This window comes from Lutzomyia longipalpis, chromosome 1 (genome assembly GCF_024334085.1).
Source record: "Lutzomyia longipalpis isolate SR_M1_2022 chromosome 1, ASM2433408v1".
Taxonomy (NCBI): Eukaryota; Metazoa; Arthropoda; class Insecta; order Diptera; family Psychodidae; genus Lutzomyia; species Lutzomyia longipalpis.
In genome coordinates this window covers 13,693,415-13,712,568 of record NC_074707.1, presented here as the reverse complement: position 1 = coordinate 13,712,568, position 19,154 = coordinate 13,693,415, and the positions used below count along the sequence as shown (strand labels likewise).

Below are 19,154 nucleotides of genomic sequence, written 5' to 3'. Positions count from 1 at the left end.
AACTTTATTTCAGGAGGCTCTGGATTTGGCTCGAAGAATTTAAATTTCCGCAAACAGACGTCAGAATCCGAAACGAGTGCCCCTGTATTCATTCTGCCTAGGAGTAGTCCGGGTATATATAGATGATTTTAATTTATAACAATTTTTTCACCGAAATCTAGAATAAAAACGAAAAAAACTTCCTTTTATTTTACTTTGTAAAAAAAGAAATAGCAATATGCGGGGAAACATAAAATATTACCAAAATTCCAGAATAATCGATTGTTTTGTGTTGATAAATTCACTTAATTTTAACCTCTTTTTCTTTATTTACATAAACTTATTTCACTTCGTCTATCTTCGGTTTCACTTCGTTTGATAAAACTTAAATTTTAACAGCGACATCTGTTTTCCTGTTCTAATTTCGGAGGTTTGTGTATGTGTTACTATAAAAGAATGAAAAAGAAATTTTTGTGGGAATGCCAAATCTTACAAAATCCCTTGTAAGACGAAATAGATAGAAAAGAAAATATTTTTGCCAGAATAAGCTCCACAAGTTATAGATTGTTCGCGAAATTTACGTATTTTACGCGATTAATTACACTCTATTACGGAGCAAGCACGTTTGCATCCGTACACCTTGAATTCTAGATCCGATCTGTCATTTTTGCCGCCAAATTATCCCTTTTTCACCACATTCTATATTTTAACCACTCGAATTCACCACTTCGCGTGCGCGCCAAGTTCAAATATTATATTATTTCATAAGTTTTCCGAACAGATATGAACTTAATCTTTGACTTATTATAAAGAAAAAATTATAAAATTCAAACAAAATTGCAGCATAGCAAAATTATTCGTTATTATATAACAAGAAACAACATTAAAATGAATTAATAACACTATTCCACTCCCCCATTGAAATCACAACGAGCTGAACGTATAAAATACAGCACCATCCTAATTGATTCATCATATCCACTAACTATCCATACAAAAACCCACCGATTTAAACTTCAGTCAGTGGCACAAGGAAATTCTACTTCAGCACAGAGATAAGATATATTTATGCGGAAAATAAAGAAAAAACTATGCACAAGAACTCCTCATATTTAAGTCAATTGTCGAGTCATAAATGTATACGTATGAATACAAGGAGATTAAATAGTGCTATTCATTCTAATTTTCTAGTTCGCCTACATAATTGATACATGGAATCAAGTTAAAATGAGAAATAAAACCACCTACACGGCAAGTCACAAAACTTCCCAAACTCTCAATTAATATGAACTAAATTCTTCATATATTGCAATATTTTGCCGGCAAAATTTTATATTTATGAATAACTTGTGTGTGTAAGCAAGTACAACATGGGGTATACGGGGAAATTTATTATGACTTTAGCAATGTTTTGTTGTTACACACTAAATTGTTTGCCACCCGTTGAATTTTACAAAATTTTATTCAAAAGAGAGGGTGGTATGTGCAGAATATTCCAAGGTGTTCCAGACATGCTGAAAAAATTTTATTTATTTTTATTTAAACAGTGGGGTCGATTCTGTTAAAAATCTTTTCATTTCTTTGGTAACAATTTGTCAGTTATAAGATTTTTAGTATTCTATGAAAAATCTTACAAGATTTTGACATTTGATCCTTTCATTAACCCTTGGAGGATTTTGCTCGCCAAAGTGGCCAATTAGACTTTTTTCAATCGCCACAGAATAAAAATCTATTTAATATTTCGCGATAAATTCTACATCTATGTCTAGGAAAGTTTCATTACTTAAAGATCGTCGAAAGAAAACTTGGAAAAATGTTTTTTTTCTGCGAGAAAATGAAGGTCAAAATTTTGAGATTAGAATCCTCGATCATCCATGTGTTAATTGTCTTTAAAAAAAAATGCTTTTCCAGGTTTCTTTAAAGATCATTCCGGCTGCTTTCTGGAACAATAAATCATTTATTTTTCATTTAACGGAAATACAAAAAAGCGATTTGAAAACACCAACTGTCAAAATCTTACAACAACTTTTAATTTATAAAAAAAGAAAAGATTTTTGACAGAATCGACCCCAATATTTCATTTGCAGATAATCTGCAGACAGAAATGGAATTCATCTTCAAACAAATCAGTATTTCTTCTGCAGAAAGTAGGCAGATAAAAATGTAGTTTATCTTCAAACAAATCTTTTAAAAGAAAACAAAAACACTGTGTCTGGAACATCTTGAACAAAATTCTCTATATACGAATAATAACTTTTCGGACATTTAATTCCAAATACAAAAGCCATGTGCATAGTAATTAATATTGTACACACGCTGTCGTTTAAATTGTGAGAAAAAATGAAAAACACGAAAACCAGCTGGTTTTCCATCAACTCAATTTTAGAATGCGATAAATTTGTACATTTTGAAAGTTGAATGGAAAAATCATGATATGAGAAAAACTAAGAAATTCAAAGTACAAATTAAAATGCAATATCCTTAACACTTTTCCATTAAGTCGTAACTGATAAGAGTTTCAATAAATTCTCATTGGAAAAGCTGCAGTAATTACCCGAAAAAAATCACACACTGCACATTTCACATGGCAATAAATATTTCTCCTATAACATGTTGTGAGTTTATTAGTTAAAGGCTCTCAAAATGCTGTAAGAGATTGCATTTTACTCCTTCTCTGATGGTGGAAAAAACACCTTTTTTAGTGGACAAAAGCAACCAACGACGACGACAGGTGGAATGCATTAAAATGTGCTGTTAAATTCACTTTTGATAACACCTTCCAACAAATCTATGTTGTTGAAAACTTGTTAGGACATAAACACCATCGCATAAGGGGAAACATTGTAAGTTATATGGGGAATTCTGCAATAAAAGATTCTTCTCTAAATGTATAGGAGAGAAGAACATTTTAGAACTACTTTCAATGCAATCAATAAGCAATTAAATTCTAAATTACTATTAGTTGGGTATTTTCCAATATTTTCAATCTATGTATATGCTTTTGAACGATGCCGCATTTGATTATTTGCCCATCATCTTTTCACATCCCAACTGACACTTGCACCCAACAAAAAGTCTCTCCTTTAGGCTACTTTTTTCTCTCTCTTCAATCTCCCCCCATCTACCTATCAAACTATTGAATTGTTTAAAATTTCCAACAATCACTTCTTTGTCGTAATTATAATGCATTTACAAATACCCCATCGTATTGCTTGAGGAATTGAAAAAAATGTGAGGTGAATACAAAAGCAATTAGTTATTTTTTTGTACCTTTTCTCTTTCCAATAGTTGGTAAAAAAAAGTCAAAGAAAAAACGTTTACAATTGAAAATGTTTTAAGTGTTGATAAAAAAAGACGAATTTGAAGTTTTTTTTTTTGTAATCCTGGAGAATTGAGGCAGATTTGGGGAAAAAATAACTATTTTCATCAATCAGGAAAAACTGTTAGAAAGCAGAAAATTGAATTTCGTACAATGCAACTGGTTTTAGTCGTAAAACTGATTGCATGAAGCATTAGTCTCATACGACTAGTTTTGTGTATTTTATACGATATTGTTTAAATTGATTTCTTTCATTTCCTTCTTTTTCATTCATTTTTTAATTAAAAATGCTTCAACTAAAATAGGGGACACTGTGGTAGTCTAGGTTAACTTGCTTTAAATAATTTATTTTGTTTTTTTTTACCTTAAAAATCTTAAAATATTGTTAAACCAAAAAAAAATTTTTATGAATCAAATCCAACCAAATACGCTTTTTCCATCACTATTTGGCGCAATTTTGCAGAAATGTTTGATTTCAGAGCTTTTTTTTAACCCAACTGCGTGACTAATTTCACCCTAAATCTCACTCAAAAGACGCAAAATTAACAAACTCACCTCGCTTTTGAATCTTTTTGAAGCACTCCGTCTCAGGGTGTTGCAGTTGGACACACTTGTTCCCACACGATCAGTTTCATCGCTGGAATTGGTCATGCAACGCCGAGAAAGCTCCACCAATTCTCCAACTGGTTGCACCTGAAATTGCGTGCGATTAAATTGGGCTGATCGAAAAGTACTCAATTTCTTTGAAGATTTTCTTATTTATTTTATTAGAAAAATATTTTAATTATTAAACAAGCAACCATGAATTGCTGGAAAGTTTAAAAATTTTCAGATTTTCAGTTAATTACTTAATTTATTTAACTTGGTCAATTAATTTTCATTTAAAAACTAACGTTTCAGACAATAGGGGTCCTTCCTCAATGCTTAGAATATTTGAAAATTAATGTTTGAATCTTATGATTTTATTTTAAATGCTGTTGGCTCTGAGGAAAGACTTCTACAGTCCAAAACGTCAGTTTTTAAATAAAAATTAATTAATCAAATATCCAACTGAAAATTTGCCTTTTCAAATCATTCATTAACTGCTTCTGGAATCGCCGAATCAAAATTAATTTCAGCAAAGATTGCAAAAATTCTTTAAAGCAACTTCTGCAAAGTCTAAAGAATCCAAAACAAATTAATCAAATGAAAGAATTTAAATTAAATGGTTCATTTCCTCCTTCGTGATTTCCCAAAATTAATTTTAAGTCTCCTAAAACAATTCTTTTATCTAAAATTCACAAGAAATAATCAATTGTGTTTTTTTATTTAATTTCCCAACAAACCAAATAACTTTAAAATTACATTCCTAAATCTCTCACGGAGAAATTATGTCAAATAAATACCTTTATGATGGGGACAATCAACAAATTCCATTTGAAATAAAATTCCTACAAAATTGTTTGAGGAAAAAATTTTACCTGAACAGTCACACTTTCGCCACTATTGCGGATCATCTCAATTATTGTCTCCCGCGGCAAATCCTCAACGGAAACGCCATTCACTTTGATGAGTCTATCACCAGGCAGGAGTCCCGTGGCATTTCCCTGTGCACCGGGTTCCGCAAAGATCACCGGTCTGAATACAGGTGAAAACAGGGAAGCGGAACGATCGAGACAGATGGCTTTGCGTAAGCTAAAACCAAAATCATTGCGTGGTGTCTTCTGGCGCTTAATCACCAATTCTCTCGGTGGCGGTAGATTAACAAGCTTAATCGGTGGCAGGGGGAGACTTAGCTCTTCGAATGCCTGCACACGGGACCACCTGTGGAAGCCCTGAGATTCCCCAACAGGGCTCAGGGAGAACGGTGGTGTGGCAAAGGATGAATTTGTCGTCGTATCGGTCAAACTTTCTGCACTCGGTGATGGTGATGTTATGATGTGAAGGGTATTCATCATTGATGAATTCGACTGATTGTCACCACCATTCCCCGCAAAGCCCTTCAGCGGGACATTATGGTACGTAATCACTTCATTCTGCAGCGTATTCCTCATGAGAATCGATGAAGAATCTGGTGATGGAATGTTGGGTGTCTCCTCAATGGTTGACGCCACATTTATTCGTGGCCCCTTGAGAATTCCTCGTTTTGGTGGCTTTGGCGGAACTGGCGGGAGAAATCGTGACTGAAACGAAAAGAAAACATTTTATTCCATGAACCACCCTGTTAATAAGAAGGACAATTTAATTTTGTCATTTCAAATAATAATATTTTTATTTCCACTGAAAATTCTCTTGAATCTCATCAATTTGTGTGTGCTCATCGTGTGACGCAATTTTCTTATTTTTATCGACAAACACTTGGATTGCCTCAAAAATAAACAGATTAAAGTCTTTACTGCTCTTGCTGCTTTTTACTTCTTGGAAATTTATTATCATTTCTACTTTTTCCGTGTAATTTTAATATCTAAAAAATCAATAATCTTTATTGTTTTATTATGATAAAAATATTTATTTTTAAATTTCTTTTAAAGAAAAAATTATAAAGAAAAATATTATCAAAATCTTTAGAGATAAGCGTCTCTTAGTGTGAAATTTCAACCAAATCTGGTTTAGTTTTTCTCCTTAAATCAAACTTAATTTCTTAAACCTAAATTCAGTTTTTTAGGTTATTTTTTAAGGTCAGACTTTATGGTTTTATGGTTAGATCAGACTTAATTCGGAATGCATTTTTTGATGATTTTTACTAAATCGTATACGTAATAACGGTTAGACAAATACTTTGATCAATTCAAAATCGTAAAAGTCTGGTTAAGCTTAACTCCAAAATGTAGATCTAGCTTAGAAAACTTAGGGCAGATTTAAGTAAACTAAGGCCATGCTTAAAAAACTTTAGTCTAGATTAAAGAACTTAGATTTAACATAAAAAACTTAGGCCTTGTTTAAGAAAACTTTAACCTGCCTTAAGAAATTTTAACCGGACTTAGCAGTGAATTTCTCCCACAGTCTCATTACTTTTGGGTTAAACTATCCAACTATCATACATTCAGCGATAGTTTCCTACCACTCTGAGAAGACCTTTTGCAAAATTGTAAAGAAAACCAAGAAAGTCATTCTGAAAAAGGAGAAGCTGCGGTACAGCCGTACATGTTAAATATCACATTTCTCTACCACATATAAATAATTATGTGCCATTTATCATCATTGGAACGCTTTTCGTGCCAAAAAAAATTTACTCCTTTGACACATTGCTATTGTTATTTTGTTCACACTGAATTTTAATCTTTTTTGTTTCATTTCATCTTTCACAGTTCCTTCATAGTTCGTTTTTTTTTAATACCAAACACAATTAGAGCGTTAAATGAAAAGTGTAACTCAATGAAAAAGTGAATCTCCAATCATTCACCTCATCTCTTCTTTTTTTCAACCTATATTTTATTCTCATTTAATTCATTCATTGCACGGTACAGAATTAAAAGGTAAGAAAAACACAGCACGTACTGTCAAAATAAATCTTCTCAAGAAATACTTTTTAACTGTAAATAAAAAAATATTTCCAACTTAATCTTACAAATTGTCAGTTTGTTGGAATTTATAGGAAATCCAACAAACATTTCATCGCGATATTGTGCTCTTAATTTTCTCCATCATTGAAATCATTTACACATTTTTTTTTTACTCCAAGAGCAATCATTCAACCTTGATAAGTGAACAACTTTATCAGAAACATGTAGTTTCTTTTCCCTTCTATACACTGAAAGAATTTTAACTTTTCAAGTACCAAATTCGACATTTTACTGCTTATTTTGTACTTGGATAAGCACCAAAATTCTTCTTCTTCCTTTTTTTGATTTTTAAGATATTATCGATATCGATATTCAATATCGATATAGAATCTTCCTCTTTTTTTCTTTTCTCATGAAAATTGAGGAAAATCATCTCAACCCCTGAAGAAGCAAAAAATGAAGTTCCTAATCCCCAGGAAGAGCCGAATTTCAGGAAAACACCACACATTTTGTATTATTGTTTAACAAATATAACCTAAAACTAAGAAAAAAAAGAAGAAGAAGTTTCAGTTGAATAATCGGTTTTTGAAAAAAAGCGATATTGTGTGAAAATATAACCAGCAGCGCCTCTATATAGATATTTGAGAAATAAAGTGGTGCTTTTTCAACTTAATTGGTACTTAGAAAAGTAGTAAAACCGACAGTCGAAGCACAAACTGTTTTTTCAGTGTAGATTATCTCATCTCAACAGCACACATGTTTGATTTTATTACACATGTTGCATAAAATAGTTCCTTTACATACTATACGTGAATCAAATCATTACATTTTGGGGTAATGAATTAAATTATGGAATTTTATCTCATTGAAATATCGTTTGTCTTCGGTCGGGGGACTGGAAGGTTTATTTATCCCGACGCTGACCTGACATTCTGACGCCTGTGCGATTCTCAGACGTCCCAAAAGCGCCTTACAGTTAAATTCGCCTTAAAGTGAATTTACTTCTGAATTTATTGTGTGAGTTAATGGGTGAGGCTCTAAAGGAATAACGAGATAAACACCAAATGAATATCATAGACGCTTATCACGTTATTCCTTTGAAGCCTTAATTGATCAATTAGAATGATCTTATAAACATTTCTGTTCACAAAATAAAATATAATTTTATTTTCTAACTAATTTTATCTTTCACGAATTAAGTGCGCTACTACGTATCACATAATTTCAATCATGTGTATGTTTCAGAATTTTGAGTTTGAAAAAAAAAACGATTTTTACTTTCTTCCAAGCATGTTTATTTAAGATAGGGACCCTGTGGCAAATATGGCAGAAGAATCAAGTAAAAACTACGTCCTTTTTTATCACTATTCCCAAAAATAATTTCAAAAATCGAGGGCTAAATTGTAAAAACGACTATTTCCGTTTATCAAGAAAAGTTAGCCGTTTTTACAGTTTAGCCCTCGATGATCAAAGATTATTTTCAAAACACTGCCTTGCATTCAGATAAACTAAAAGGTGCGTAAACAATGTTTCTGAACCGAACACTCTAGAATTAGTAAAGCACGATCGAATAATTTATGCAATGACATACAAGAAAAAATTCTCAAACATCTGTGAAAATATTTGAAAAATGGAGTAACTTTTAGAAAAAAAAAAGAAAACCATTGAAACTTTAAAAGCAAATCCGCAAGTCTTTCAACAAGAGAATGCCGAATAAATAAATTTCAATTTTCAACATATCCTGTCTATTGAAATTTACATGGTACACATAAAATGCACACAAAAAAGTTACAAAAAAAAAGTTTTTTGGCGCATTTTTCTCCATCAGAGACATGTGAGAAAGTTCTACGCCTTATTTTATATTGGAGAATTTTGCACAATAATAAATAGTAATAAATCATTTGATTAAAGTGCTCATGGCATCACACCGTGTTGTCCATAATTGCGGAGAATTTGTATTCATTTGTATAAGATGCATAAAACTAATAAACAATCCATTGTTTCTACTTTCTAAATGGACTTTTCAGTTATATCTTGTGCAATTTTGTTATTTCTCCTCTAAATGCCGAGCAATGAGTATGGAGTTAGTTTAGAAATGAAATGTGCATTATTGTTTTGTATATAGCAATTTGCAACTTGAGGTCGATTTAATATTGAAAAATTACTTTCTTGAAAACTATTTTAATAATTAAATTTTCAATCGAAAATTGCTCTCCATCAAATTAGGCATATCATTGATACACCATCATACACATTCTTCTCTCTCTCTCTCCGTCATACTTACTTTGAGCGACTGTAGGGAATTTTCTGAGCTGTCCGACTGCGAAATGTTGTACGCAATTTGCCTGTGCGAATACCCATTGTTATCAATTGTGGTATTTGCTGTGGCCAACACTTCTTCAGTACCACGATCCATCTCAACACCACGATCAATATCCAATTGTGCAAAGAATTCCGCACTGTAGTCAGCTGTTATTCCACTCGGTAATTTTTCCTTCTCCTTTCGCCTTCCGCGAATTTTCAATGATCGCCGGACCTGTAACTATGCAGAAGAGATCATATAAATAAACCATTAAAATTCTCTCCATGTGTATGCTTTACAACATACACACAGCAAAAACCATATGATTTATGCAAATGCAACAAATAAGCTCAATACAAATATTTTTTTATTATTATTATTGTAATGAGAGAAAAAACAGAGCACATGTGGTCGTCATGTATGAAATATCCATTTTATTTGACTTTAAAACACTGAAAAGAATTTGTTCGAAATTGCCAAGTTGTAGGGGAAACTGGGGTAATTCGGTGAATTTTTGTGAGATAATTTTTCCTGAGTTCCATGGAAATATTAAGGAGATTTTCCATGAGAACTATCTTATAGGAAATTTTCCGGGCTACAACTTTATCTCAGACGATATTTCTCTATCTCAATGGGAAAATGCTTTTTCAGGCCATTTTCCAAGCCCTTCCAAATTTGCCTGTTCCAAAAATCCTGGGGTAAAACGGTTAATTGAGTTTTTTGTTCGCTAATCTTAATTTAATGAAATTATTTTAGCAAGGCACTATAATATTTATTGAGAATGAGAGATTTGTGTACCAATTAAAACTTTTTTTTAATAAAAAAATTACAAAAAATTAAAAAAACGTTAAATTTAAGAAATTGCTTTTTTATTTTTTTTTTTAGTTTATAAAAATTTGTAATAGTAAGTGATTAAACATCCCAAATTGTATATAATAGTTATACTAATTAGGGGAAATTATTTTTTCAAAAATTTAAAAAGTTATTTTAAAAAAACACCAAATTCACAATTTTGCCCCAAGCAGTACTTTTTACTATCAGTGTTTTACGGGAAAACTCGGAAAATTCAGATTAGATTCGTGTTTAGCAATAGTTACTCTATCTAAAAATGCATTTGGATCAAAAATATTGCAGAGAATTTTGCCAAAACTGAATTTGTAGTTGAGTGGTCAGAGTAACTTTGAGGTTCGAAAAATTTGTTTTTCAAATAAAAGCCAAAATATTGGATCAATTATTATGAAACTTTCTAGGTTTAGGCAGGGGTATAAAATGCAACTACTGACAAAATTAGACAAATTAGCTCTCACTGATTCTTGAGTTATTAATTTTTATTTTTTTTCAAATTCACTATTTTACCCCAGTTACCCCTACTATTTCTTTGTGTTTGAAGCATATGCGTTAGTGCTTCAATGAACCAAGTTAAAAAAAATATTTTTTTTGCTGAAAATTATATTTATGAATATAAAAAAAATATTTTAAAACGCTAAGAAAAAATATAAATATAGAAAAGAAACGTTTGACACTAAAACGAACGTTAGACGTTGGAAAAGAAATGTCAAAGTCAAAAATAATGTTAAATTGTAACAATTCTGTCAAACGGAAAAAACTAAACATCAAATGCTGGAAAATACGTCAAAGTTATAAAAGAAACGCCAAATGTTAAACATAATTGTCAAACATTAAGAAAAAAATAACATCAAACTTTAGAAAAAAAAATCACACGTTTAAAAATTTTTGTAAAGTCGTTTTTAATCAATTTTCAACATCTTTGAAAATAAAAAAAAATCTAAAAACATCATCCTTCACAAGTTAAAGGCTTTTTCCGGTATTTATAGTATTTAAAAAAATAATTTTTGATATCAATGAACTAAAGCAACCCTTAAAGATCCTAATCTGTAAATTAAAACCTAAATGCGATAGACGCAATACGAGCTATTTCACTCGCACTGACTTGTTTTTAAAATTGCATAACATCAACTGAGAATTGTGTGTATGTTTTTCCTCATATTTTTTTTCTTCTTCAAACTCTGTTTATACATTAAAAATTGCAATTGTTGATACGAAAAACTCAACAATATAAGAACACAATTGGAAGGCAGATACAGTACAAACACAGCAGGAAGTGAAAATGAAAGTGGAACTAGCATGGATAGCATTTTCAGCATATTTCCCTTCTTTCGTGTGTCGTGCTTTTGTTCCCCGCCACATCAACATAATTTATGGCATTGAAATGCTATCCATCTTCTTGTGTGTGACACAGAAAATCACAATTTACAAACTTTTTTTTTCCTCTGTGTTGAATGATGAAGAGAATAGAAAATATAATTTTATGCAGCAAACAAAATCAATGCTTGATGGAAAGATAAGGAAAAATATCGCACTTTTATCTTCTCGGGGAACACTAATTAATACATACTATGATAGATAAATATACAAAAGCTGTGTTTTTAATTAAAATTCTTCAATATCTCATAACAGAGCTGTCCAAAGGCTTTTTCTTATTTTCTTCTATTCCTCTCTGGCATGAACTGTATTATGCTGTATATTCTTTAATATGTGAAATCCCAAAGAAACATAATCAATAAATTGTGTCTGTCGTTCCAGACACACCAAACGTTCCCAGAAGCTTGAATTCTCCCCCCTTATTTTTAGCTGTGCGGTGAGCTTTCTTTTCTTTTCCTATTTCAATGCTAATTTTCTTTTTCTTTTTTTTTCGTCTAACATTACGAGGGAGGAAACCACACAAAAATTCACAGAAAAACTTGAGAGAGTCACTAAATTTAATTTATTCCTTCAGAATAAAAAAAAGCAAAACCGTTGCTTTAAGAAAAACTCTCAAAATCTGTAATTTTACCTATTTATCAGACTTTTCTACAAATTCAAATGATTTTTATGTACGTACATAAACATAATAAGCTCACAGAAGGAAGCAAAACTATGAAAATTCAACCACATCGTCTCATATGTGTTTATGTAGTGTGAGAATTGAAAGAAAATACTCGCCCATTTTTTTTTACATCGCGTTTTTTATAGTGCACAAGAGGTTTATAGCATTTAGCACTTTTGAGACACCTAAATGAATATTTATGTCTGTGAAGATTACATAAATTATGTAAGAGAAATTTTGCATAATAAACAAATTCTCTTCTTCATGAGGGTTCTACTTTTTTTGTATTCAAGAATGTGTGATAGTATTTTGGAAATGTGAGAATTTTTTGAGAAAACAAAATCTTTCAAATGAAAATCTTCATCGTGAAAATATGGAAGTCGTGACTGTTACATTTTTGGTCTGAATTATAAACGATTGCTTCTAACGTATCAACATTTTTTTTTTAATTTTCGTTCTATTACTTTTTTTTCAACCTATTTTTATGTTTTCATAAAGAAAATTGTTTAAGTCATTTTTCCAAGGTCTTGCACAATTAGATCCAATTTTCCCGATCATTTGTCTAATAAACATCAAACTTATGGATTAAGTTCTGTTCCAGGTAAGTCAATCTAAATGAATAAAATTTACTTTTTGAAGAATGTGAATAGTTTTCAACCTTAATAAAAAATCAAGAATAGTTTCTGACTTTTTCTGAGCAGAATTATCATTAAACATCAAATGAGTCTGAATTAACTAGCTTAACTTAAAAAGACCTAGCTTGGCTTAAGAAGCTTAAGCTTCGCCTAAAAAACATAGATTTAGCCTAAAGTATATAAAACCTAGCTTAAAGAAAGTTAGCTTAAAAATCTAAGGTCCAGCATAAAAACTTCAACAGGACAAGAAACGAATCAAGCCAGAATTTCACCATCTGACATTAAAGTTCTGATGAATGCGAATGAGTTTCAAGCTTGGAACTATTCAATTATATTATGGACAGGAACTATCTAAAACCTAAGCCAATCTTTGAAGGAAATTCAAATGTTTTGCAAACAATCTAGCCTTAAAATTGAACCTACATGTGATGCTGAAATTTTGAAAAATTAGTTTTGCATTCTATACACGAAGCATATGTTTCATTGCTGCATAAATGATTTATTAAGGACTGCATTGTAAAACCGGCTAAGTCGGTGTGAGCTCTGAACCGACTTAGCCTTTTTTACAATGTAGCACTCGTTATTTTAATTCTACTTTTTTCATTCAGCATTTGTTGAAGGGAAATACCATTTCGGGATTGAAAACTCCACTATTATTGCAGAGCTTGCAGATGAAGACTTGAGGGACAAAGTGAACGTGCTGCTAAGTAAGCTGCACTCGATCTCCACGTTGATAAATAAAACTCAAAGGGACGAATGCAATTTGGCTGAGGCAACTTTGTTATGGAATAGACTGGAGAGTGAAGTGACCGAAGGATACAGAGCAGCAGTTCTCGAGAGAACAAATAAAACAGTGTCAGTGTATGGTATGACTGCACTGACACTTCACGCCAATCTTCCGTCATCTAGTTTGACACAAGACTAACGAACAAAAGAAGAAGCTACCGTTCGTTGAAAAAGTATTGACAATTCGTTTTTTTTTATTGAAATTAAACTACATAACTCTCAATAAATCAAATCAAGCGAACATTAATTTCACACAAAAAATCAAATAACACATAAACAAACTTTTACACGTTGCGGTATACTAAATCCTATAACTGAACGCGTTATGATTGACTTTTCTGTTCTGCTGAAATGTGAATAGATTGTCAGATGAAACATATGCTCTGTGGAAAAAGAGAACCTAAGTAAAAGTACAATGCTTTCCAAGCTTATGCTTTTCTTACAATTCTATCCCATTTTTTCCAGTAGACAACAGTACAAAATAAAAAAAATCTGTTTTGCATTTTCATAAATGTTTTATTTTCATGCAAAAATTGAAAAATAAATATTTACAAAATACACATCTTATGATTTCCTTTAAACTTGACTTCAAAAGATCATCAGTTTTCATACAATTTTTTTTATTCTTTCACACATGTGAAACCTTTTCTTTCCGCAACGTCTAATTTAATTTCTCAAAAACATTTTGTTCATTTTTCCTGAATTATGTTAAATTCCAAAAGGTTAGAAGAGCAATTGATTCAAATGAAGCTTCATCTTCTCTTTTAAACCATCTTCTGTTCACATACTCCACTTTAACTTCATGTCTCTCTGCCATCTATTTCATTTCTCTCTCTTCTTGGCTTTTGAACATTTTCTTGCGCGATCGTGACATGAACCTGCATTATTTTACTTTTTTTTTGCCTTCTCTTCTACCATATAGTACACACCATTGCCTCCCCCTCGATGCTTAAACATTGACGTCGTCACTATCTCCTCTAAGTTTTTTTTTTGTATTTATCTATTTACAGTGTGGCTGTTCTTTCTGTACAATGCGGGACATTTTGATCGTATGGTGTGTATACTCTCACTTTGGCCGAACGCCTTCTCCCCCTTATTTGAGAGCCCAGCTGCCTCCGGAGACTTCTTTTGCACGCTGGTTTTGTTGGAGAGTGAACCATACTAAACTATGTGGGTCTCTCGCTTTGATTTCTCGTTTCAAGAAAAGCAAGAGCAACAGTATAGCTCTGCCCACAGTATTGTTTTTTCTCCGTACGATTTTTGTTTTCATCACACCGTTCACATCGCGCAATTTGCTGGACACCACACATAGCTTCATGTGCGCGCCTTCGTGACGTAATTCACCAGAAGCAAATACCGTTCCATGCCACTCTCCCGCCCGTCCTCACCACCACAGCAGCATATCCAACGGATACTGCGGGATCATGTCACCAGCTCTAGGTGCTCCCTCCCGTGAACGCGGAGGAATTTAATTGGGCCTTCCAGCACTCCAGATTGCGTTGTGCATTCAAAGTGACCATTCACCTCCCTCCAAATGTGCCTCTTCTCTTTCAAACCACCAGGAATGCGGGCTATGTTGATTACTGTCACAACAACAATTATTTTCACAACACCTTCCCACTGGATTCGCACATTCCTACCTCCCTCCCTCTCTCCTCATCTTGGACTCTAACTTTTCTCGAAAATTTATTCTCCGCCAAAAAGAAAAAAACTTCAAAAGCACAAAACCTATAAATCACGTATCATCATACATAATCGCTCTTTGTGTCAATAGCCAAGCAATTTTTCAGAGGTCACAAGTTCCCTGACATTTCAACCCAAAGATGAATCGCCCTCGATCTTATAGTCTCATCAGCAAAATTATTGATCATGACTAAATATTTACATTAATGTGATTATCACGTATTCAGGACTGTATTAGTCATGAATTGATCCCTAAAGACTGATCTGAATATTAATACCACATTCATGTGCAGTTAAACTACATTACATTCATGGAGTAATATGATAGGAGTTTTTGCAGAAACTTTCTTGGAAAGTCATTGAGAAATTGTAAGGAGGAATAGGGCTTCTCTACAAGAAGGCATTTTATATTATATTCAGTGAAATTAATGTATTTAATGGTTTCTTTTTGAATATAACGCTGGGAATTTATTTTTCTACGCGACGTGTAACAAATTGTCATAAGTAGAAAATTTTTACCCAGCTGATCCATTAAAATACGCCAACGTTAGGGGAGAGCGGGTTTAAAAAAGTCACTTAAGGGTTTAGAAAAAGCTCAAAATATCATATTTCCCAAATGGATAAAACGAAATGTTTAGCTCATTTCTTTAGGAAATTTACTGCCCTACAACCCTTTCTCAGATCATTTTGTTCTATCTAGCTAGGAAATATGATATTTTAGACTTTTTCTAAAACCCTTAAGTGACTTTATTAGCCCCGCCCTCCCCTATTATTATTTTATCTTGAAATTTTTATTACGAAATAAAAATATTTTCTTGTACAAAATCGTTACAAATAAAACACAATTTATGATTGCGATAAAAAAGGAAATTACCGTAAAGGTGTTAATATATGATAATTACATTAAAATATATTATTATATTATTTTAAAGCTCTTCAATCCAGACTCTTTCCTGAACTATTTCATTTTCTAATTTGAAAATTGAAAAAAAAATTCTTGAATAAAACGTAAAAAAATCCTTAGTTTGGCAAATAATTAAATGATTAAAGTACCCAATTTGCCAGCCGGGTTAATGTCAAAAGAACGCTAACCTGATATTTTTTACGGTAAAGAAAAAGCAAAAGCGTTAAATTGGCAACAATGGGTAAAATTCACTATTTAGACAGACTTAAGATTCCTTAAGACTTAAATTTTCTTAAGATTATAAAAGTTTTCTTACGATTTCTTAAGATTCTTTAAAAAAAAAAACTTTAGGATTTCCTAAGAAAAATTTGATTTTTAAATTTTCTTGAGCGTACCTTAAGATTTCTTCAGTCAGGCTGAATCGTGCTAAATGCACATTTTTCAATGATTTCATTCTGATCGCCTTCGGGCATCGAATTAGCTCAATTTACTTTAGAAATCTGAACTTTCGCTTAAGAAATCTTAAATTTTTATTAAGAAATTTCAAGTTTTTTCTTAAAGAATCTTAAGAAAACTTATGAAAACTTACGGCATTCTTCAGAAAACTTTAAGAATCTTATGAAACTTCATGTCTTTCTTCAGGAATCTTAAGTTTGTCTAATTAAAGAATTTCACCCAATGTGTTTAGAATAAAATGATGAAAATAAATCAATTTATATTTTTAAAACTTTTTATTTGTTCAAAAAATGCATTTCTTTTTTACATTAAGAAGATTAAGAATGACAAACTTATAATTCAAGTGCTACATTTTATTAACAAGAACTTAAGGTAAATTGTGATTATTAATTAAGTATTTAGAAAGTTGTTTATGCTTGATAAAATATAAATATAAAACGACGTTTTGCTTTATTTTTTTAAGGTTTTTCAAACTGTATAATACATTTGAAAAAAAAATTAAAACAAATATAAAAAATAAATAAAAATAAACAAAAAACAAATTCATTTCCCTTTTCTGCACTAAACTAAGGGATGGTCACGTTATTTTGGAAACTCTACAGGAACAAAATGGCCAAAATGTGAGAATTTCAAATAATTTTTTTGAGCACAAAAATTTATTTTCTAAATTAAAAATACTGAATTCTTATCAATATTTGGCCATTTAACAAGAGTGCAAGCAAATTTCGAATTTTTGGTTTCAAAATTGGCTTGAAAATCGCTCTTGAAAGTCCCCGAGTTTCCAAAATAACGTGACCATTTGAAACTAATTTCCTTAGGACACTTTCTAAAGGAATTTACCACTAAAATAATTAATCAATTAGTATTCGTCTCTCTTGTTAAATATTCACGGTGAATTCGGCGCGAATTTAATCAAAAGTGGAACCCCCTACTAGCCTAATAAATTTATGCTTTGGCGTCTCTTGCAAATTACTCAATTCCGCGCTTCACAGCTCTGCGTGGTATTGAAAAATCACAAATTCCCATTGAATAATCAAAAGTCGAAAAAGTCTTCAGTCAGAGCTCCAAAGCTTGGTTATCACATCCCGCGATAAGAGTATTTGCTGCAGTAAATTCTTCGCAAATATTTGTTTGCAATACGTTGAGCCTGGGCATGGAGGAAATGTCTCATTTGGGGATTTTTTCCTCCGCCGTGAACCTGGCACAGAGTATGTGATAAGATAACGCGCATGAATGGTACAACGGGACGGGCAAATCAATATCTTCCCGGAGCAAGGCTGCCCCTGGAGGCAGGTGCGAACCCCAGAATGAGTGTTGATAAGACAGATAGGCGAGAGGTGGGAATGTCTCGCAGCAAAAGACAAATCTAACAGTGTTTGTGAGCCGCGAAACTCGTTTCAATTGCGGTCATTAAAAAGCCACCTTGTGTGCATACCATTTTCTCTCAATACGCAGCAAATCATCTCACGCACTCACCTCGTCAAGGCGCAGCAGATCCTCCGTGGAGATGCTGCCCCCGCCAGCGAGTTTTGCCTCCTTTTTCTTCTCACGCTTCCGCCGCTCCTTCTCATCCTTATCCGGTTTTCCCTTCTTGATGAAGTTCAGCATGATGGGATTGCGCGCGGTTGTTCTGGGAGGGCTCTCTGCAGACGATTCCCGGAGAGATTTATTTTTTCACTTCTTCTTCGGGAAAAGAGGTGTGCGCTATAGGGAACAGTTATTCACTATTTTGGGCAATTCAGTCAGAACTATTCGGTGCAACGGTATCCGGCCATTGTCTGGGGCCGCGGCCACTCAACACCGCCAAATTTTCACTCCCCAAAATCAGCCTCTTTTCACAACCTCCTCCTTGAGCAAATTCTCTTGTTTTTCTTTTCTTCGCGTGAAAACAATGGGAACACCTCGGTGTGGGTGAGAAGTCGCCTCTCTTGTGCACCACAGAGAAGACTTCCGGAAGCAAAAGTCACACGAAGAGCTACTTTCGTGCTCAATAGAGCAGATGCTGAGGGCCACTCTCTGCTTACAAATTTGCCACGATTTTTCGTATGCTGGAGTGCAGCACGAAATACTCTTCTTACGTGGATTTTCTTGTTCACAAATCACTTTCCAGACGACATTAGGAGAGCACAAATTTTTTTTTCTTCTCTATTCCACTCACAATAAAAACAATATTTTCTCCCCACGAAAGTCTTGTCCGAATTTTTGCACGCACTGTGAGTCACTCAGAAAAAAGGGAGTGTTTTGCCCGATAAATGGGTTTTGATGGTTTTGATAAACACTGTGGACAATGAGGAAAATAGAAAAATTGCTTTAGAAAATCCGCCTCGATCCGCGCTCTCGTCACAAATCACAAAAACTGTTTTTCTATCAACTTCTTCTTCTTCTTCTTGTTTTCACAATCTGACTGTCTTATTTGAAACATGTTGGATGTTTCACTAGCCGAGACACTTTTTTTTCCTTTTTTGATGAGTTGTTTCATGAATTTTATGCAATGATGTTTCAAGTAGGTTGTCCCAAAATATGCTGCAATTTCTCAAAAAAAAATTTATCATTATTTCTCTATAAAATTAGCATAACTAATTCATAAACATTGAAATTTAAAGTGAAAAAAGCATAAAAATCAACCAAAAGAAGCATAAAGCAGTCAATTTCAGCATCAAATGAAGGGAGAGTATTGAAGGTTATTCAGGGACATGCATATTCCTTTGAAACAAGCATGAA

At 32.6% G+C, this 19,154-nt stretch overlaps 1 protein-coding gene across 2 annotated transcripts in view; it reads right to left on the bottom strand.

Moving 5' to 3' along the window:
- Positions 1-18,839, bottom strand: part of LOC129791356 (unconventional myosin-XVIIIa-like) — a 96,329-nt gene extending 77,490 nt beyond the window's left edge. Inside the window, exons 1-4 of one of the 2 annotated variants that reach the window (XM_055829507.1) lie at positions 17,910-18,839; positions 9,065-9,316; positions 4,759-5,460; positions 3,854-3,991 (exon numbers count right to left, since the gene is read on the bottom strand). In XM_055829507.1, the coding sequence (XP_055685482.1) occupies positions 3,854-3,991; positions 4,759-5,460; positions 9,065-9,316; positions 17,910-18,041 (1,224 nt within the window). In that variant the 5' untranslated portion in view covers positions 18,042-18,839. Of the gene's footprint in view, positions 1-3,853; positions 3,992-4,758; positions 5,461-9,064; positions 9,323-17,909 lie in introns of both variants that reach the window. The other variant, XM_055829501.1, reaches the window with a different exon arrangement.
- Between the last annotated feature and the right edge of the window lie 315 nt (positions 18,840-19,154).